Source organism: Marmota flaviventris, chromosome 11, assembly GCF_047511675.1.
Source record: "Marmota flaviventris isolate mMarFla1 chromosome 11, mMarFla1.hap1, whole genome shotgun sequence".
NCBI classification, from domain to species: Eukaryota; Metazoa; Chordata; class Mammalia; order Rodentia; family Sciuridae; genus Marmota; species Marmota flaviventris.
Window position 1 is genome coordinate 43963438 of NC_092508.1, and position 23621 is coordinate 43987058.

Consider the following 23621-nt stretch of genomic DNA (forward strand, 5'->3'; position numbering starts at 1 on the left):
GATGACACCTTCATCTTGGACTTTGAGACTCCAGATCCATAAGGAAATAAATTTCTGTATTTTTAGGCCACCAAGTCTGTGGATTTTGTTATGGCAGCCCTAGAAAACTAATATATTCACTCTCACAAAATTAAGGTCTGCTGATAAAATGAAATTTATAATGTGTTTTACTAGATCATCTTATAGATAACCAAATGCTTCTTTATGTGTGGTGTAGAGCACATGTTCAGAGTCCCAGAATATCCCTGGGCTCTAAGGTCTGGAAACACAGATGAACAACCTAAAAAATGCTTCTCGATAAGACACAGATACCTATTAAACATCTATAGTGATAAAGGTCAGTAATAATGTCACTCTTTTCCTTTTTCATAACAGGAAGTCAGTAATAAAAGTAGGCAAGAAACAAAGGCAATTTTAGAACAGGTGGTTGGTATAAGTGAAGTTATCTACAAAGAGGAACACAACTAGTAAGAGGGGATATATTACTACACCATGGAAAACCTAAATCGCCTGTTAGATATCTTGATTCTATATTTGTGCAAACTATAAAAGTATGAGAAAAGGTGCTTATGAAATTCTAATTTCTTATACAACCACAGTTCACAGTATTAGCAGTATATGTTGGTTGGTAATAATCTGATAATAAAACTGATACTTTTAAAAACAATCTTCAAGAAATAGATAACAATTAATTGTGAAGTCATTCTGGAATTTCTTACAGAATGTACGTTAGACATAATGCCCTATTTTTCTAAATTTAACCAACTATAGTGTGGCTGAATGCCCCATAGGAACCATACAAAACTATAATGTGTATGAATTTCCTCAAAAAACATTTATTGAGACACCACTATATACTACTATACATTGTACTGGACCCAAGGGGAATAAAAATGAAGAAGAAATCTTCCTTGCCAGAAGAAACAGTCTACTGGGGAAAAAAGACACATAAGCAGGAAAGTTAAATACAAGTAAAATAAAATATGCTAAGAGGGGCTGGGGTTGTGGCTCAGTGGTACAGCACTCTCCTTGCACATGTGCGGCCCTGGGTTCGATCCTCAGCACCATATAAAAATAAATAAATAAAATGAAGGTATTGTGTAACTAAAAAATAAATGCAAAATAAAATATGCTAAGAGTACATGGGAACATAAAGATCAGGCCCTTAGCTTACGGGAGTTCAGGGACACCCAGGGTAGGAGCAGCTAGAGACAGAAGATGGGGAATGCCCCAGGGAAGTGTAAACAAAGTGAACAGAGGTTAATTATAAAGCCACCTGGGTCTATAGCCAGAGAGGGTGTTTCAAAGATACAAAAGGGGTCCTAAGCTCAGGACTGAAGAAGAGGTACCAGTGAACGATTCTAATCCAGACCCATTCTGGAAATTATTCCAGAGACAGCACAGGGTGCAAGCAGCAAAGAAAGGCCTAAGCAGGCCCACCCTACAGTGCTCATCTGCCTCTTTCCATTCTCAGAGAAGGAACACAGGTCCATCACTGTGTTTCAATAAGCAGACAAGTAAATAAGGAATGATGCTGGCCCTATGGCTCTCCAACCCAGTAGGATTATTATCTGGATTTCTACTTTGTCTTTAAAATTATGCAACATCCAACTAAATTCATATTTAATGTCATTCCTGTCTTAATACTACAATAGGAGGGAACTGGGGTTGTGGTTCAGTGGTAGAGCACTTGCCAAGCACATGTGAGGCACTGAGTTCGATCCTCAGCACCACATAAAATAAACAAAATAATACATTAGAAGGATGGATGTGAATAAACCTTGGTTATCCAAGTAGTTTTAAAAGGCACCTGACATAACCAGTGATGCCTTAATCATTTTCATTCTAGACAAAGAAACTGATGGCCTTTGGAGACAGCTTAAGGAAAGCACTTGTTTGCCACACAGATCATTAGAAAGCATATGTGATACAATGGGGCATCTGGATTTAAAAAACAACTGCTGATACACACAAGATTCTATTCTAAATCATCCTTCCTTGCAATCTATCTGGCACAATGCTCTGCCTAGCAACCTGTCCTCTGGCCCACATGAATGCCAAAAATACCCACTGGCACACAGTGTCCTAATCCTCCTCCAGCCATCACTCAGCTCCATCTCATACCAGGTCTATGTCCTTTACCTGTGATCACTGCATCACAGGTTTGCCACATAACACTTATCTCCATTGTGACTACACATCCACAACCTGAAAGCATTTCCATGGAGGGTGCTACGTTATATCCATTTTATCCCCAGTGCCTGACACACAACAGGCAGTCAATAAAATATTCACGATCTAGAGGGAAAATATGAATGCGCTAAATAAAACACCAATTAACAAATATGTACCGAACACAATCTGTGCTAAGTGCTAGGGATACAGTGGTGGAAAAGATATATACTATGCACATACTGTACTTACAATTACATGTGTGTGTTTATTTTAAGATTCCTAGTTATGGTACAGGAATAAGTTATGAGTTTGTGAAAGAATGAATTGACTTAATTCATTAAAAAAAACCCAGATGAACACAATTGGCAACATTTTCGACTAAAGTTAATAGACTTTGTTGAAGATAAACATTGTAGTAATTCAATGAAGAGCTGGCTATGGTTTGCTTTTTTGGAGCATCCTGAAGCTCCATGCAATGTGCAAAAAGCAGATAACAGAGTTCTGCTCCCCACAGGCCTATCTCACCAAAAGAAAGAAAAGCTAGCATACAAGCCACAAAGCATAGAGTCAATGGCATGCTCCTGGCACAACTGAAGGGATCTCCAATAGAGTCCTCAGAGGCCATCAAGCTTCTATTACCAACGGGTATTGCTGGCCACTGAACCATCCTTGTAAAACTGAGCATAAGAACCACAAGGTCTACAAAAGAGTAAAAGGGAAAGAAACAACAGCCATTTAGCTATGTGTGTTTTTTGCATCTACTAATCGCTCCTTCTATCTAGTTCCTACTAGAAACTGAAAAGATAAAAGTGAAGTCTGAGTCTCTGATGCTCTTAACTCATTCTTTATTTTGCTACCTTCAGAAATCTCCTCTCTAAATGATTGACAAACTAAGAATATAATTATTGTCACCATCGGCATGGTCATTGTTGGTTCCCTGACATATTTACATCTCTCCATTATTCTTTTAATTTATCTGTTTTCTTAGGGTGTGTCCATCATCCTGGTATAAAATTAATGATGTTGAAAAACAAATAAAACCTTGACAAATGAAACAGAACCACTTGGAAGACAGGGTATGCTATTTCATTGTTATATTTTTCAATTAGGTGAAAGCTGAATGTCTAAAAACATAACACCCTCCCCACCCCCCGATTTTCTTTAAAAATTGTTCATGATAAGGCCTAAGTACACATACAAGGACATTTGGCATAGCAATTAATTTGAAGAAGGCCTCAAGAGTTTCAGCTGCTCCTAAACTAAATCTGAGGGAACTAAATAAATTCATTAAAATTCAGGATGAAGGGGGCTGGGGTTGTGGCTCAGTGGTAGAGTGTTTTCCTAGAACGAATGAGGCACTGGGTTGGATCCTCAGCACCAAATAAAAATAAATAAATAAAATAAAGGTGTTGTGTTCATCTACAACTAAAAACTATTTTTTAAAAAAACAATTCAAGCTGAAAGAATATCATGACCAAATCAAAAAGTGACAATAATCCCACTATTCCTGACTTTGGCCAGACCATGGCAGAAGTGAATACAATTAAAGGCACCAGATTTTAAGAGATCACTGAGAAAAAGAAAGAGAGAGAGAATAGAAAAAAGCCAGAATATGGAGGGAAAAGACAATAGAGGTGCTAAACAAGATGATCTAGAAGAAATCCCTGAGTGAACTGGGACCTTCAAGATAGTGAGGGGCCTTCCTGCTAAAGATAAGTTGGGCCCACAGTCACACCAGGGAGCAGGCAATATGGTAGAGGCTATTATCTTAGCTGCCTCTCTTTTCAACTGAACTTGAGCCTGGAGCTTCCTGGGACTTGCCCTATAGGAGATGAGATTATTAGAAGGAAGAACCCAGGGTCTGGTTATGTCACTTGAGACCTGGTTGAAGCTGCACCTAAGGCCATGCACTGCATTTCTCAATTAGACAATATATTCCCTGTTTTGTTTAATCCACTTTTTTTTTTTAAAGAGAGAGAGAGAGAGAGAGAATTTTAATATTTATTTTTTAGTTCTCGGCAGACACATCTTTGTTTGTATGTGGTGCTGAGGATCGAACCCGGGCCGCACGCATGCCAGGCGAGCGTGCTACCACTTGAGCCACATCCCCAGCCCTTGTTTAATCCACTTTGAGTAAGATTTTCTGCCACTTCAACTGAGAGTCCTAAATGATACAAAATCCTGGTTGCCTCGGGAGGTAGCAAGTTCAATATCACCAGAAGTAGCCAAGCAAAGGCTAGGTAACCATGAGTCAAGGATTAGAGAGAAGGGAAGATAAACAGGAATGGAGCTAGTCCTATATGACTGCATGTGTTTGCTAGGGCTGCCATAACAAACAGCATTCACTGGGTGGTTTGAACAACAGGAATTTATTGTCTCACAGTTCTGGGGCTAGAAGTGCAAGATCAGGGTGTTAGCAGGGTTGGTTTCTTCTGAGGCCTCCTTCCTTGGCTTGAAGATGGCCATCTTTTCCCTGTCATCACAAAGTCTTCCCTCTATGCTTGTCTGTGCCCTATCTCCTCTTCTCATAAGGTCATCAGTCATCATGGATTAAGGTCCCACCTAATTACCTCATTTTAACTTAAATATTTCCTTAAAGGCCATAACTCCAAATATAGCCATACTCTGAGGTTCTAGGGGTAAGGACTCCGCCATATGAATTTTCAGATGACAAAATTCAACCCATAAAATGTTCCCCAAGGTCACTTTTGACCCCAACCTAGAGCAAAATTTAGTAAAGAGCTATTTACTCCATGGACTACCCATCAAGGATGTGATAGCAATGGTACCTTCCCTGGGCCTCTGCAGTCAGACTGAAGCTGTATCTTTAGTGGAGGATTGTTTAGGATTTTGCACAACGTAATCTAGTCACATTTACTCATTTATTTTATCTGGGGGATTGCTATTTACTTTTCCAGTGGTTGATACAAAACAAAAGGCTTGTACAAACATGACTAATGAATGCCTTTTCACAATGAGCAGCACTGTGACATTGCTGCATTGGGCCGAGGTGGTGGAATTCAAGGCACTCTTGAAGTGGGCTTCGCTTAGAAGTGGTTATAGCTTTTCTGCTTATGAAAAGTTCAAGTTAGCACGCAAAGAAAAATTACAAAGCCTTGTACAAATGCATAAGCTACCATTAAATAAAATACAGCTATTTCAGCAAGAGCAATCATGCCTTTTACAAGTTCTGCCTGAGCCAGTACATAGAGAAGTGCCTAAGATTTGGAGGCCCCAACTTCCATTCAGGTCAATTAATTAAAAAAAAAAAATTGTACAGCAATCCAAGCACTGCTATGATAAATCACATCCCCTGTCACTGGCTAGACTGCTGTCACAGCATGGCATAGATAAGTTTGCATGGATGGCTTTGTGCACATTTTTGATTTAGCAGCAAAAACCATTTGAAGTCTCTGTACTAGGGTAAAGGGTGAAGGTAGGCAGGGAGTGGGAAGGTCTGATGGATGGTTTTTCACATACTAAAATCAAATAAAGCCGAAAATTAGATTACTGGAGACAGAACTAAAAGAAGCCGTAGCATTACCTCCAATCCTCTCATTTCATAGCTCAAAAAAAGAGAGGCCACAGTGTTAGACCAGTGGAAGATCCAGGTCCCTGTCCCCCTTGCATCACAGCATTCTATTGGAGGTAATAGCAATGTGCTATTTTTCTTCTCTAAGGTAGGGCCCTATGGTGTTAGAGTCTGTAAACAAGTCAAAATAACACCTGGCATTTTGCCAGGGGAATGTTAGAGTTCGTAAACAAGTCTGGATGGTGCCTGGCAAAATGCCAGAGGGAGTGGTTTGAGAAGTAACAAAAACAAGCCATTGAGTGTGGAGATTCCTTATTGGTTGACTGATGTATCTAGTTTATTCTAATTAGATAAGCTGTGTGGAATGTATAAATACTGCTCCTGTCCTGCAATAAACGGCTCCCACTCCTGCTGTATCAACGTTTACAAGTTATTCGTCACCCCCCGGTTATTTTGCTGCAGCCGGACTGTGGCAGATGGTGGCCCGTTACGGGGAGCCCCGGGACACTCGGGGGTAAGTGACAAAAAAAAAGCTGCCCGTCCATAGATAGGACGGGGGCAATCTGCTCGTCCCTAGGCAGATAGGGCGAGAGGAAAAATGACCATTTCGAGAAAATGGAGAAGATTGATACAGTATGTTTGTGTCTTGTTTTGTCTAAGTGTATTGTATTGTCTTTGTGATGAAAATATGGAAGGGGTGAGAAGTAAATTACTAAGGGAAGAAGGCACCCCAGTGGAACCAAGAATATTTAAGGCATGTGTTGATGGAAGCCCAGGAACTCTAGTCAGAAAGAAAAAGAAAGTTCAGAAGAAGAAAGATTATCAGGAAAAAAGTTGCAGCAAAAGGCTATTACTGAATACTTTTCGTTACCGGAGGGTGCGTGAAGCGGAGAGGCGGCTGCCGAGTGTGCAAGCCGGCCATAGCGCAGCAAGGATTTTCCAAGAGGCGGCGACTGGCCCTTCCCCGCCTCCTGGCCGGGGAGCTGGCTCTTCCACTGCTGGGATCCCAAATCTAGACCTGACCTGGAGGCACAGTCTCGCAGGCTCTTGCTCCCTGTGTCCGGAAGCAGTTTGAGTCCGGGACACTCCCCAGGGCCATCTGGGGCTGCCCAGGCACTACAGCCAGCAGAAGACGCTACTGGTGTCCCTGATGTTTGGTCATTTTCAATGCCAATAACTAAGCTACAATGGTTCTCCCACACCTGGAAGCTGATGAGTAATGAGCACTATTAATGCTTATTTCAAATGCAAAAAAACCTTGAGATAATGTACTAAATTGTTCAGAAGGTTGTTTTCTTAGTAGAATGCTACAGGATTTTCTTTAGCCATCCGGAGTTCCTGCCTTCGTCCCAGTGCCAGTAAAGACCAAGGTGGAAAAATTTCCAGTGTTGCTGAAAACCGGACAAGATTTCGGCTGAGAAACAGACGAGACTTCGGATTAAGCTAGTTGCCTGCAGAACTTACCTGGACTGTGATTTAAGCTAGCTGCCTGCAGAACTTACCTGGACTGTGATTTACCTAGACTGTCAGTTAATCTGTTGAGACACTGCTTTACCTGGACTGAGACAACAAACTGTAATCTATAACAAATTGTAACTCGGTATCTTTGCTAACAGTGTCATTGCTGGTATAATTTTTCCAAGGGCTTCTTGCATGGAGCCATCAATTGGCTTGGTATTGTGGCATTTTGTATCCTCCCTTTCTGTTTGTAGCAGGTTATTTATGGTGTTTCTGTAAAAACCACTATGGTCGTTATTTAAATTAAACAAAAGGGGGAAATGTTAGAGTCTGTAAACAAGTCAAAATAACACCTGGCATTTTGCCAGGGGAATGTTAGAGTTCGTAAACAAGTCTGGATGGTGCCTGGCAAAATGCCAGAGGGAGTGGTTTGAGAAGTAACAAAAACAAGCCATTGAGTGTGGAGATTCCTTATTGGTTGACTGATGTATCTAGTTTATTCTAATTAGATAAGCTGTGTGGAATGTATAAATACTGCTCCTGTCCTGCAATAAACGGCTCCCACTCCTGCTGTATCAACGTTTACAAGTTATTCGTCACCCCCCGGTTATTTTGCTGCAGCCGGACTGTGGCACTATGGCAGAAGACTGGCAGCATTAGTGTGGATATACTTCTGGACACAGCTGTGCATTTGGATTAAGGATGCTGGCTGGATGTTCGTGTTGGCTTTAGAACATGGCTAACATTTTAAACTTTGATGAATCATTGCAAAGACTGGGCTAAGAGGAAACTAGAAAAGCAAGTGCCATGCAGCAGCTGTCTAATATCCTGGATCTCAAAAGAAAACCTTACCCAAAGGCAAAATTATGTGTTATGAGATGAAATGGGCCAAAAGACCATTTCTGCTGAAGTAGCCACAGAAATCAATGCTGAGCCAGAATAAAGGGTGGGCCAGGGTTTCCACCCCTACCTGCAGGCCAAATGGGGGCTGCATCTAGCAGGTGAACTTTGAGATGAAATAATCAGAGTTGACTGCATGGCTGGGAAAGAAGCAGAAACCAGGGACACTGCTTACATACACATAGCCAAGGGAAGAGTATTTTTCTTCTCTAAGGTAAGGCCCTATGCAGAAGACTGGCAGAATTAGTGTGGATATACTGTGCATTTGGATTAAGAGTGGCAGAGGTAGGGTCTGATAGAAGTCTCCCTAACCACAGGTGCAGGCTGCATCCATCATCTAGGTCTTATAGGCCTCTATAGCAGGCTGGGAAGTAGCTTGAGCTGGGCTCACCCCTCATTCCATCAGGGGACTGAAAGGAGTCCTGATCTCTTCCATTCCCTGATTCCTGATGCAGTTCCACATGACTCACTGTGAAGAGTCTTAACTCCCCAAAGGCCACACTGGGTATTGAGTCACCTCCTCTTTTTCTTGAACTTGCTCTAGTTTTCAAACTTAATGCAATCCTACCTATGCTAAACATATTCTGTCTGAAGTACAATTTAAGGTGTGCATTTTTCAAGTAGGAAAAAAAAATAACATAATAAACTCCTACCCTAAGCCTGTCAATTAGTAAACTTTTATAAGAAATTCTGCTCTTATTTTTTTTTAAATAGGAACTCCAACTGAATAAATTTTGTTCAAAGCATTCCTGTCCCTCCTTTTGTAACATTACAGAATTATACCCCTCATACCAATATTTCAATCTTCTATCATATTCTCCTTTTTTTTAAAAGCATTTTCCCAGTTAGTTCCCTGTTTATTCCTGTGGATAATCTCCTGGAAGTTTTATTGCAGAGGAAATTAAGGTCCTGAAAAGTGAACCAAATTTCCAGAGTCATGTAGCTAAACATCACAGAACAGCACAGCTGGGTCTTCTGCTGCCTTGTCCCAGGCCTCTCCACCACTGGCAAAGCCTTCCCATCCTGATCACAAGCCTTTAGGGAAATTTTAAAGGTGATCTTTTTCTTATACATTAATGATCACTTTACCTTAAAATCTTGTTTCACTTAGATTTGCTATAATATTCTACCTATATTTGAAACATATTATATTTTTACAAAAAATCATTAACAGAGCCAAGAATAAAATAATTAATAGTAATGAATTAATAGTAATTAATATTAATTCAACTAATAGTAATTAAATAATAATGATACTAGTCTCCATGTACTTCGATGACACTAATATAAGTGTCTGATACCTATAAAAGACCATGAGATTTGTAAGCCAGAGAACCTGAGCCGATATCCTACTTTCCTCTCAGAAAGGTAAATTTTGGACAAATTATAGTAAATTGGTTCTTTCTTAGGCTTGCAGGGTGGATGTGCCCAACCAAGGTGCATGCTACCAGAAATGTACACACATGCAGGAACAATTAAGGGTGGTCCTGGATTCATTCCTACTGGGTTAAGCCACAGGTTCCTATGCTAGTGACCTTTGACTCTAAGAATATTTGAGAATCCAAAGGCTCTACACCCACTTTAGCCTCTTCTTGCTGACTCTCTGTTTAGAGATGTATATTAGTTTGCTTGGGCTGCCACAGCAAGAAACCATAGACTGGGTGGCTTAAACAACAATTATTTCCCAAATTTTCTGGAGCCTGAAAACCAGAGAACAGGGTGCTAATATGGTTTCTGTTTTTTACCATAAGAAAAGCAGAGTAAGCCAAGTGCATGCCTTACTGCAGGTGTGTGAGAGGTCCTCTAGGTGAGTCTGCTGGGTTTCTGTTCTAAAAGGCTCAGGGTTTACTCCAGTTGAACTGGGCTGACTGGGCTGCGCAAAATAACCACACAAGAGACACAAACACCTTTTTCTTTGGGGTCTCTGTGACGGCTCCTCTGACCTTAAGGGTCTGCAGGAAGAGAGAAAGCGAGAGCACACACGCTGACCCCTTTTATTAAGGAGAAGCTATTCAAATGAGGCAAGGGGTCAGGTTTCAGGGGGCTGAGTCTATCTTCATGTTGTCCACTGTCAGCAGGTTGACTGACTCCTGGGTAGGCCACACCCAAGGGCACAATAAGAGAACCGGACACACACAAGGCACTTCCATGGAAGATTCTATCCTAAACAGGGCAAGGGGTTATATTACAAAGGAACAGGTGAGCATAGCTTCACCCAGGGGGCTGTAGCAAGACACACCCATGCATGAGACACTGACCCTTGAACCCAAGAAGAGTGGGGAAAGCTCTGCCACATTTCTGTAACTGAGCGCCTCACCACCCAGCTGGGGAGTGTGACTCAGTCATGTGCAAGGTTGGTCTCCCACACAGAGTCTTTATCTTAAAATGCAATTTTCGGGCCACAAGTTAACATCCAACTTCAGCATCAATACAGACTGCTAAATTGGCCTCTACAGTGACCACCTAGGTAATGAATGTGTCAGAGCATCTTTGCTCTTGTCCAGTGCACACCTTGACCATCACCTTGGCCTGTTAGGGGCCCTTGTTAGTTGTATTCTTGGGGCAGTCTGCAACCACAAAAATGAGGACACAGGTGAAGTTAGTCCTGCTCTTTTTAACCAAGGGAGTTGCCTCATTGACCCAGAAATTGAAGATAAAGAGAAACCAAAAGTGACACCACTAACTAAAAGCCCTGGATGCAACTGCACTGCCTGGCAACAATGGTCTTTTGTTCTGAGCTATGAATAACTTGATTATAGGTAGTGTTGTCATAAGTCATCCTGGTAGCTATGATATTATATGGTAATGAATTTCTTTGCAAAACTGTTCTTTCAAGGAACTACAAAGACCAAATTACTCACTTCAACTCCTGATCATAAATTCATCTATTTTTTATATTCCATGGTTTATAATTCAATAATAAGAATCTATACTTGAAACTCTAAGAGGCTTTTCCTATGAAAATGGGTATCAACATCTTTGAAGGTCAAATGGGAAATAGAAAAGTAGAAATCTACCCACATATAAATAATAATAGCTACAATTACAATTATTTTATATGTAAGCAATGACAGAGATGGAAGTTTACAGTCACCAAGCCCTAAGAAATGGCATTAACGAATATATAAAGAGTTTAAGAATTTTTTTTTAGTTTTAGATGAACACAATATCTTTATTTTATTTATTTATTTTCATGTGGTGCTGAGGATGGAACCCCATGCCTCACATGTGGTAGGCAAGTGCTCTACCACTAAGCTACAAACCCAGCTCCAACAGTTTGATTTTTATATGGCTTATTTTTATCAACAGATGTTTTTTTTGATTTTGTTTTGGTAAGTGCTATGATATAGACTACATGTGTGAGATATGTCCTACAGGTATTAACTGAGACAAAAATAATCCATAATTGCTTATATTTTAACAACTCTGAAGTTTGCCAGTTTATACAAAATGAAAAACAAAATCCAGTGGTGATGAGCTCACACTGACCTATCCTTATGTTCTCATCCAACCATTCATGTCTAAGAGAAGGCTGCCCATTGCACTTTGAGCTTAAAAAAAAAAAAGATCTTGTCACCAGTTTCATGTTCTGTAACTAGAAAAGCTCTAATCAGCTCCACTCTATAATAGTCATTGTGTTGACATAATAATTCCACCTCAGAGCCCTCTAAATGCATGATAATTTTTATACTTTGTATGTCAAGACATCCTTTTGAGTTATTTTTTACTGTGCCTGTGAATCAGGGAGAGAGCGAGTGAACATCTGTGTAGTTTCTTCTGAAGTTTTCAGGACTGCATTAAACAGGAGGTCTCTTCACGCTTGTGGTGATGGCTCACAACCTGCCTTAGTGGCTTACACAGGCCAGCCATATGTTCAGAGAGCAGTGCAGGGGGAGTCCCTAAATTCCCACCCATCTAAGACTCCCGGGTTCCAAAATTCCTCATCCCCTGAAACCTGGCTCATTTTAAACTTGAACCAGTACAGTCTTACATGTCGCTCTAGGTTGTTGATATTTAAGCTCAGCTTTTAAGATACAGTATAAATGCCAAATAGACCAGAATCAATTATTTCTCTCTTGTACTCCCACCAATGTCAGTGGGTTGGGCAGACCCAGAAGCATCAATAAATGTCCTGCCGCTATAGCTTTCCTATCTTTGGCCAACTTGGAATTTCCAGTTCATAATCTATTTCATTAGTTTCTTTATAAATGGAATGTACCCTCACCCCTCCTCAACTCTGAAACATCATTGGCATTGCCAAATAATTTTCTTTCAAACTTAGATCCCAAAGAGCCACTAGGAATATTTTACTACTGATACCTACCTCTCCCAGTTAGCCCCACCATCTAGCTGGGTTGTTTTTCAGGAAGCTAAGGAGCCAAACTGTTGGAACTATAGCAGTAAACAAAGTTCAATGTCTGCGTCTTTCTGATGGGCAGAATACTCTGCTCAAGAGTCTAGAGTTCTAGAAGCACCCCTCAAACGAAAGCTGTGGCTCAACCTGGCTTTCCCTATTGATACAACAGCATATTCTTTAGAGTTTGTAACAATTCTGTGATGATTAGAACTCAGATGAAGCTTCATGATATTAATCTCAGCCTGATCTCAGGAAGTAGACCTTGTCACAGGACAGGAAAATCTTGGTCATTGGATGGTGGCAAAAGCAGTACTACTTCTGGAGAGTGTTATTGTGTGGGTGTTTTTATTTTAACTTAAGTCACAAAGAAATTTTAAAAATATTAAAATTCATACCCTTTGATTGATCAAGATGGAGGCAGGATAACTTTATTTTTCCCTGGCACCAGTGCTTAATATGTGCTCTATCTCCTTTGGTTAATTACTTACCCACATGAAAAAGCAGGTTGTTTTGAAATATCAGTTCTAATCCTTACAGTTCAAAGGGAAAGAGGAAAAACAATCTTCCTTTTGTCCACACAGTCAATCAGTTATAGGAAGCATTAACTCCTTCCATACTACCATGTTATGAATAATTGTAAGTTATCCTGATGAAAAGAGAAGGATTTATCATTTTTTCCCCACCTGACTTTGCAAATAAAATTTCAAAACCAAGATACCAGGAGAAGAGTCAGACCTTACATTCCAAGTCATCCACCATAGGAAATGAACTATTTTCTCTTTCATGCATCCACATGGTACTAGTTATGTACCATCCTTGGAAGACTTGAAGAACCAGTTACTCAAACCGTTCTCTGTATTCTGTGGTTCTGAGAAACATCAGTTGAGAAAGTCTGGCAGCACAAAAGAAAAAAAAATCTACTCCTTTAAATGGGGATAATGTGTTGAAGGAGCATAGAACATATTGGAGTCTACTTTCAATACGTGAAATACATAGAGTCTACATTCTCTTAAATATTCTGATGAATTTAAAATAACTTGCATTCAGGGTTGTCAGGGTTATGGAATACCAATACCACCACCACCAAAAACAGCAGCAGTGGCTCCTATTGCTTCCTGCATCTTTGCTAAGGCCTGATTCCACCGAGCTTTCATAAATTCTCTTGAACTCTCTCTAGCAAGACTGCCCAATTAAGTAAAAAAGCAAAGGCAGGACAGAAGCCAGGTCAAGGCTCCAAGACCAACCCTGAAGGGTGGAAGGCTTAAAATGAGGGTCTGAACTATCATCTCTCTGAATCTATTTCAAATTAGCATGTATTTATCAAAATACATAGTATAGAAAAGAGAGAGAAACCATGAATATCACCTCTTTCCACTATATGATTTTGTACAAAAAGATCAGAATTTAAAACAGAACAAAAAACACTGTCTTTTATCAAACAACTGCTTTTGAAAGACAAGCTGCTTATCATACCTGAATATTCCCTTTCAAAATTAAAACAATAGAGTTAATACGTAATGATATAATTGTTAACCCCTATAGAAATACCTGGCTGATAACCAATTTTAGGACTTGTACTGTGGCTTTACTTTTTTATTTATGCTTCACCATACATTTTATATAATGAATAAAAAATATGACAAAAATAAGAAAACTGAGTTGTGTATAATGGCAACTTCAAAGAACCATGAAGTGTCCCTTACACGAAAAGCAAATACACAGTCTCTGTTGGTCTGCAATCACCCTCCTGAGGTTTTTTGAGTTAACTCCCAACCTGCTGCAAGAGAGCACTCATTCATTCACATCCTAAAAACCCAAGACTGGTGACACTGTAGAGCTGATGCTGTGGCTCCTCTGTATTCTATTATATATGACAAGAACAATCACATACTGAGTTTGAAGCCACAATCAATGACACATACCACTCTGGCAGAGCAGATAGGGGCCAGTGTGCCTCATTTCACCAGTGCTAAGAGTCTTCACATACCATTTCACTAACTAGCCAGAATACATCAAATCACCAGTTTTGGATACACACCATACAAATTCAAATGATAAAAGTACTGATTAACTAGACTAGATTAATCTTTAAGACCATCTTATGTTTTAAGGAGAATAAAACATTCTCTAATACAAAGGCTACACCAGGTAGCATGATTCCAATTAAATATAATCTCATTTAATTTGTCAATCTACATTTGAAAATCATTATAAATTGTTGGAGTAGGATCTCAATTTGCCCAAGATGTTTGTTGAGGGGGAATGCTGGGTATTTTGAAAACCTCAAATGACTTGACTTGGCAGCCTTAATGATTTATACACTTATGATATTGCTGTCATTTGTATCTTTATTAGATTCAATGGATCTTAAGTTATGAGCAATGTAATATATCAGAAGATTAACATAAAATAACAAAAAATTAGATAAATTCCTAATATATGCCAGTCACAACAATTGCCACATTTTATCTCATTTAGTCTTCATAAAAAAAGGTAAGAGACAGGTATTAATACTATGCCTATTTACAGATGACAAAACAGAGATACAAAATGTTCTGTAAATTGTTGATGGCCACATGGTTCCAAGGTACAGATATGGACCCAGAACCAGGCAAGCCAGCTCTGAACCCATACTGGTGGACAAACAACACAATCCCCCATTAACACTGAATATTTGGAGCATAGTGATACGCTTTGAGTAATAAAGTACAGACCAATATTTCAATAAGATCAGAAACTTAGAATGATATCTTGGAGATAACTATAATTTATTTCCCTCAACCCACTGCTCTTCTTAGCCCACAAAAGTTCCTTGCTGATCCTATACATGTTTGCAGTTCTAACTGTCCCAAATATGTACCCCCAATCCCACCTCTCCATTAAGCTTCAAGCTTATGTCAGTACATGCCAACTGTCTGCCAGACATCCCCCATTTGACCTCTCTAAATGTTTCAACTTCAAATTAACCTAACACTAAATACAAATCATTATATGCCCCTTCTTCCTAATCTACATCTCTTTTCTGAATTTCCTATGGAATAATGAAACTACCATACCTAAGTCGGAAATGTGGAAGTCTCTACCTCATCTCCTATATCCAAAATATTCTATGAATTTTAACTCCCAAATATATCCTTTCCCTCAATTTCTGCTGTTACTGCTGTAGTTCAGGCCTGTACCACATGCCACTTGAACTATTTTAAGAATATTCTGAGGGGCTGGGATTGTGGCTCAGTAGTAGAGCGCTCGCCTAGCACGGGCGGGATCTGGGTTTGATCCTCAGCACCACATAAAAATAAAGGCATTGTGTTGTGTCCATCTACACCTAAAAAAAAGAAATTTATATATATATATATATATATATATATATATATATATAAAGAATATTCTGAATGGGCTCCCAGCTTCAAAGTTACCCTGCACACTGCACATGAGTGACCATCCCATAAGAAAATCAATGGCCCTACCCTGCTTTGAGCCTTGCTATGACTCCCTACTGCCTCCAGAGAAAGTTCACTGATCTAGCATCCATCTCGACTTCAACATCTCCTGTATTTTCCATTGTCCTTTTCTTTAGTGCCTATTCTCTGCATCCTATTAATCTGGGATTCTCTAGGTCTAAGTAACTGTTCAACAAAATCGAACAAATATGGAGGGTTTTGATTTTAAATAATGTGGAATAATATTTGTGTCTCTAGAGCACATGTAATTTAAAATTTACTATGAAAATTAACTCTTTCAAAACATTTTTTAATGGGATAAAAATATTTTTAAAGAACTAATTCTCCTTTAAGAAATCAGAAGGGAAAAAGTTGTTTAAGGTCCACCATTGTTTTGTTTTCCTTGCAGTGCTAAGTTTTGAACCCAAGACCTCCCACATGCTAGGCAAGCACTCTACCACTGAGCTATATCTCCAGCCCTTTTTTAGTTTATTTTGAGACAGGGTATCAATAAATTACCCAGGCTTGCCTGGAATTTGCAATCCCTCTGCCTCAGCCTTCCAAGTAGCTGAGATTTCAAGCATGCAACACCACCCCTAGCTCGTTTTGTTCCTCAATAAATAATTGAGTTATTCTATTTCTATGCTATGGTGTCATTGTGGCAACTGCCATCAGAAGTCTTCCTAAACAAATAAGTGTTGGTGTCCAAGTCAGCATCTAATCAGGGAAACAGTCACCAATCTGTCTCAATTCAGGGACTTGTTAAAGAGGTGACAAAAAAGTGGAGAATCCAGGGTACTACTCAACAGCCTCTCTATGACACAAGTTAGCAGGACACTGGGAGGAGATGATGATCCACAGTGGTGGATCCACAAGCAAGATGTAGCATCTCACAGAGGCTCTGCCTAATGAGGCTGAGAGGTCTCCTGAGTCAGGGTAGAGAGTCTGGGAAGCTGGAAAGAGTACTGTAGTGGAGAGATCCAAAGAGAGAGCTGCAGAGATCTGCAGGGGGTTCCCTTGGAGCCTCCAGGTGAGTACTAATCAACACATGGATGTGAGGAAACTACCAGAGATCAAGGAAAGAACCACCTGGAAGGATTAGAGGGAGCTGTCTCTGAAAACTCATACAAATATGCTGCATGAGCTAGAAAGAGAAAAATGCCCTCGGTTTTCCCATCTCCCTTCCTCTACTCCTCTTTTCGTCTACGCCTCTTATTAGTTGGCGTTTCTCAACCTAGGCTGGGCACAGGAATCAACTAGGGAGCTTTAAAAAGTGCAGCTGCCTGGAGGGTGTGATGTAATTGGTCTGGGTACAGCCTGGGCATCAGGAGCCTCCAAAGCACTGCTGATGAATCTACATTAGCTGAGCCCAGGAGACCAAATCCTGGGAAACTCCAAACACCACCACCGCTACCAAAAAAAAGAAAAAAAAACTCAGACATGATCTTCTCTGGGTCTTTCAGGGCCACCCAGCTCAAACTGATCACTCCAGCTGTGGGGTTTCCTCCTTCTTCTAATGCTTTTTGCTATTTCTCCAAAGTGTGTGCTCAGCTGAGCCAGTTGCCCAGCAGCTGACTCTGCTCTGGGTCTGCCTGCAACGCCCCCTCAGCAGAGCCTGGTGCTCCTCCTCTTGCTATTTGCATCATGTATTTCCCTCTTTCCCAAAATGACTGGCTAGTTTGGATACATGACTACTATTAAGTAGTAACTTATGGCTAACAATGGATAATAAATATATTACTCTCTCTAGATAACAGCTGCAGGCAAAACTGACCTTAAATGTAAGATTAAATGACCTTAAGTGTTAGATTGAGTAGATTTATGTGTGTTAGATTTATCTGTGTCCCTTAAAATGGAAATAATTTTAAATCAAATAACATAAGTCATAGCCTAATCTTAGATAATAACAATTTACAAGTTTACAGATCATTTATTGCAATTTGTTTTGGTCATGACGCTACTCACAGTTGTTGAAACGTTCTGCAAGGTGAATACACCCTTAAGACACATTTATATCTCTAGTTAACCATCCTGATATAAATGGACTTAAAAATAAACTTTCTGTAAATCCCCAAATACAAGAAATTTAGTTTTTTAGGGTAAATATATACTATCCTATTTGCTGGAGAAAGTCATTGTTTAGAGAGGGACAAAAGCCAAAGTCAAAATCAGAAACCATTTACTGTGTGTGTGTATGTGTGTGTTTAGACTGAAAAGTTATTCTCTGAAAAACTGGGCCTGAAATACTAAATGGTTCAAAAGTGTACATGCTGTGTTAAAAACTGCTTTATGATGTGGGTTTTTCTTCATTCTAAATCTATATTAAAATTTTTTGTGAAAATAGATTTCTGACTATTCTGTCCATGTACAACTCACACACAAAAAAATTGACTTTAAACTGTCACCACTAAACATATTTAAGTCACCAAATTTCAACAATCACCACTTGACTGGGCTCCCAAAATTGTTATCAAGAGAAGCATATCTGTTTTGCCTGAGTACAAATGCAGGAATAATCTTACTTTAACAACCAGAATCTTTTAAATATATTTAAAATAATTAATATTACTTTAGTGAACAGAATATTTGAAAGAGGCAAATGACCACATATTGATGAAATCCTGGCAGGCTCTTGGAAGCAACAAGGTGACCACAGGGGCCACCTCCTGTCATCACATCATTGAGTAAGAAAAAAAAGAGAGATGCTTTTGTGTGTGTGTGTGTCTGAACATAATACCAAATAATTAAGGTTATGTGCAGTATAGGTTTTTAAGTAAGAGTGACTAATACTACTCAGGAAAGGAAGACAGAAGTGTAAACTCACTAACATAAATAGTAGTGAAGCTATTAGGGCTTTATCATGAAAATACACCTCAGACAAAAGGCAAAGGCTGCTGAACTGGGGATGTGGCTCAGTGGTTAAGCACCCCGTAGGTTCAATCCCCAGTACCAAAACAAACAAACAAACAAACAAACAAAACCGCAAAGGAGGAAGAGAACTGTCTTTTCTAGGCATGAGAAAAACTTAATATCTCTGAAAATAGAACCTATTTGTATATTCTATACTGAGTCTGTGCTCAATTGATGCTATTGACTGATTAAATAATATGCTATCTAGGAACTCCCCTCCTTGGTAACACCTAAATGGGCACTTTTTTAGGAACAAACCCTGATTGTTTGAAGAGGGATACTAGAGTACTCTACCACTGAGCTATAGCGTAGAGCTATAACCCCAGCATCTTTTTTTTTTTTTTCCTTAAAGTACTGTCTTGTTGAATTACCCAGACTGGCCTGGAATTTGCAATCCTCCTACCTTAACCTCCTGTGTTGCTGGGATTACAGGTGTGTACCACCATGCCTGGCAGATTTTTAAAATCCTATTAGAGGTAAGATCCATACACTTAGGCTGCAGAGAAGTATCTAATCATCATGGTCAATCCACACAGCTCAGAGAATGTAAACATGGCCTGGAAAGGCGTCAAAGGATTTGAGAAAGAAGGGACAGGATACAGCCTCCCAAAGCAAAACCAAACCACACAAGGAAAAATATTCACAATTGTTTGGGAGAAAGAATGATTCTAGGTTGAACTTTAAATGAGAAAATATTTTCTTCAGTTAGAAAGGAAATGAAAGGAATAAAGATTAATATTTTCTAAATCTTGTCACTGTTTCTTTTTTTAATTTCTTATAGAAAGAGCAGGTTTCAAGACCATCATGTACACACAAACACATACAGTTGCTTTCTTTTGGTTATGGTAACTTGAAAGTTTAGGGGGAGACATGTCATACTTTTCTACAAGGCAGTGGTTCAATGCAGCTGGTTCCATATTTTGGAGTCAATAATAGAGCAGAAGAACTTGTAGATAGCAAGGTGTGGTTTGATCAGCCTTAGATAAACATCAACGGTGACAAACGCTACAAAACAAAGAAACTAGAGGAATTCATAGCTTTTGTTTGTTTGAATAAAAGGAAATCATGAAAGATTTTTAAATAGTCCATGTCTTCATGGCAAAGATACAAAGATTCATGTAACAATTAGGAAAAAAGTTACATAAAGATTTACTCTAATCACAGATTAGGGATTATGGTGGGTCATATCATACTTCATTAAATATAATGTTTTGGGTTTTTTTTTACAGCACTGAACCTCAGCATGCTAGGTAAGTGCTCTATCACTGAGCTACATTTTTTTTTGTCATTGTAGTAGGACTGAATGCCTTTATTTATCTATTTTTTAAAAATATTTATTTTTTAATTGTAGTTGGACACAATACTTTTATTTATTTATTTATTTTTATTAAACCCAGGGCCTCACAAGTGCTAGGCAAGTGCTCTGCCCCTGGGCTACAGCCCCAGCCTTGTGGTCATCTTTACACATCACATATTCAAACTTTACCTGTTGTCATTAAGTGGTTCATAATAAATGGAGGCTGGAAAAATAATCTACAGAAACTTTCCTATATAAATGTTTGATTCAGGTAGACTCCTCAAAGTCCATGGAACAATATAGCTCACTAAGCTCCCACGCCTGAGAACACTTATTTTGAGCATCTCTTAGCACACAGATAAATAGCCTACTGATCTTTCCAGAGTGGTGGGCAAGGGGAGGCAGCCATTTTTTGTTTGCCTGCTTGTCTATAATAATCCATCTATGTTATTCCTTCCTTGCTTCCTTTGGTTTCCATTTTAAAGAGAAAGAGCAAAAGATAGCTTCCTTGCCAACCCAACCCTACCCCCACACAAATCAGAATACCTTAAATACGTTAAAAGGAGCTCTAGACTATAAAATGACAAAGCTCCACTGCTGAGGGGATCAACAGTAAGCATTTTCTTACCTGATGTGGCCAATCAATTCAATAAGCTTGTGACTAAAAAAATAAGCTGTCAGCTCAGACACGTGACTCAGGACTGAACAGACCCCAAAGAGGGTTGTAGTTCCATTCAGGTCTTCCAAATGCCAGTAGAGAAAGGTGAACACGAAGCCATATCCAAAACCCATGAACCAAGCCACAAACAACACTGAGCCATACTGCACGCTGCAGAGCAGTTTGATTAAGTCCCAAAAGTTGAAGGTCTGCGAGTGGCTCATGGTGGTGGGTGTCTCCTCAGAGGACTCCGTGGAGTTGTTCCTTTCCACCTGAGGGATCTCCACCTCTTTCCCCTTGCTATCACTGTTTGTGAAGTGGTTGTAGCGGAAACGGAACTGGGTAGCCACAATCAAGGCCATTGTCATGAGAACTCCGAAGACGATGAAGACGATCTGGTAGTTCCGGTACTCAGGGGGCTTACACCCCTTGCCATCCACGAGAACTTCCATGTGGGTATAGTCAATCCCGATGCCCACGGACAGCATTGCCAGGCCCCAGCCCAGGGAGCCCCACATGCGCTGCAGTCCATAGCGGTCTCGGTGCTTTCCCAGATACTGGAGTGTTACTGTGTCTACAATCGTGACAGAAGAGGCACTGAAAAATTCTCCGATTATGACAACTACCAAGATCACCAAGAATATAGCTTCAACTTCTTGCTGATCATAAACAAGAGTGACTTGGTCAGAAGGTAAAGATTTGATGGTAGTGACAATAGCAGTGGTTGTCTCCCTGGTTACATTCCCCGTGGGGGTAAGGGTTGCTGTGCTTGTATTCAAGCTCAAGTCCATAACAAGGTCAGTGATTTCATCTATCTGGGGCTGCAGAGTGGGTTCATGGATCTTGGTTGAAGCTGTCGTAACGATATCAGCATCTAAGATGTTGGGCCCCGTTTCTAACACTGGTGGCCCACTGGAAGGAAACAAGTCCCTTTTCTCACGCGTTTTTGGTGATATAGTAAGGAAAGAGATAGCAGAAGAATTTGTTGGCAAGACGGTTAACAGGTGACTTGCATTGGTGGGGTGAGCTGTTGGGGGAATCTTTGGTACACATCTCAAGGTAGCAGGTTTGACAAACCCAATGCCCAGGTTGAATAAAACCCAACACAAAAGAGAAAAGAGAAGGACAATTTTGCCTTTTTTGAAGCGGTCTGCAACCACACCCCAAAAGGGGGCACTACAGAATTCAATGAAGTATCTAATACCAACCAACAGTCCACTCTGGCTTGGCGACATTCCCAGCTGTTTATAATACACAGGCAAAAGTGGGTAAAGAGAGCCATAGGCAGAGTAAAAGAAAAAATAAAAAACCTTGGAAATGAGAAGATCGTTGTTTATTTTAACACAATGTTTTTCTATCCAGTCTATTTCCTCCTCAGGAATAGCAGATGTTTCTGTGGAGGAGGGCGTTTCATTTGAAGGTGGTTCTGGTTCCCTGGAAATTCCATTGAAGGGATCAGCAAGCACATATTTTCTCTTCTGCTCCTCCTCATCATCAGTTAAGATAGCAACTTTATCATCTGCCGCCATGGCTCACCACCACCATCAGAAGGCTTATGACTTTTAAAATCTTGACTGTTGATCTGTAAAGCAAAATGTTAAAGACAGCTTAGTCATGAAAATCATAACATGGAAGCATAGGACTTCATCATGCAGGAAGATGAGTTTCACATTACAGCTAACAAAATAACTGGAGAGAGAACTAGCATTTATTACTTACAGCCATATAATACTGGTACAGAAAGATAACTTAAAAATTTTAAATACCCTTCATGGCCACTGACTCATTACATCTTTCAGTGGCAGGTTTATAGCTCAGGATCATTCTCAATCTTTTCACCGATTCCCAGGGAAAATGTACAAGTAATAGGGATTATGTTTAAACCTAATACAGGGAGCTGAAAATAAACACTATTTATAGTTTCTTGGTTTTACAATCACTTGATTTACAAAACCACTGCATTATGGAGTCTAAAAATCTTTAGTAATTAAAGAGAGTTAAAAACCTTCAGTTTTCAGAGAAAAACAAACAAGTGCTTAATCACCAGGACAAACACAATGAGAACAAAGAAGCCAACTGTGTTCTGTAATGGGAGTTGGTTACAAGGATCATGAGAAGACATCCCAGTAAGGAAGCGGTAAACAGTAAGGAAGCATTGCTAATGTTACAGACATCAGTCCCAATATGCTTTTATGGTTTGCAGTTTAAGGGAACATCATCAAAAATAACATTCATTGTGGGCCGGTAGCAGACATTTATTGAAGGCTGGTTCAGTAGCAGAGTGCTTGCCTAATATGCATGAGGCCCTGGGTTTAGACCTTAGCACCATCAGTCAATCACCCAACCAACCATAGCAAATTCAATCTGCTAATGTTTAAAAAAGAACATTTATTGGGCACTTTCTCTGTGCCAGGTAACATTTTAAGATCTTTAAATGCATTAATTCACATTCATCCTAACAGGCCTATCATTTTGTCTGTTTTACAGATGAGAAAAATAAAACCTGAGGAGTTTAATTAATAATTGGCAAGGCCAGGATTTGAACCTTGAGATTATGGCTTTAGGACACATGATCTAGTGTGCCCAAAATGCCAAAATGCTCAATGACACATTTTAGATAATATTATTAAACCTTTTTAGGACACAGCTGTTTCATATGAAAGATCAGCAATGTACAATGGTATAAATTTATAGGAACTGTGTCATATTACACCAAAATTTCCACTTTTTTCTGATAGACAAACGGTCAAAGAGTCAAGAGGTCTTGCCTCACAAGTTGTGTCCTCTAGTTCAATGAACACTTCTGAAGTTAAAAGGCATATCCACTAAAGTTTTGTTAACTCCTTTTACTTTCTCTGGTAGAGAAATACCAATTTTACTTGCCAATCCTTGTA

General features: G+C 39.6%; 1 protein-coding gene across 3 annotated transcripts in view; it reads right to left on the bottom strand.

The window, feature by feature from the left end:
• The window catches only part of Mfsd6 (major facilitator superfamily domain containing 6), a 63639-nt gene that overhangs the window by 23399 nt on the left and 16619 nt on the right, over positions 1–23621 (bottom strand). For all 3 annotated transcript variants that reach the window (XM_027925012.2, XM_027925013.2, XM_027925011.2), the window contains exon 2: positions 20698–22309. In XM_027925012.2, the coding sequence (XP_027780813.1) occupies positions 20698–22256 (1559 nt within the window). In that variant the 5' untranslated portion in view covers positions 22257–22309. The remainder of the gene's footprint in view (positions 1–20697; positions 22310–23621) is intronic.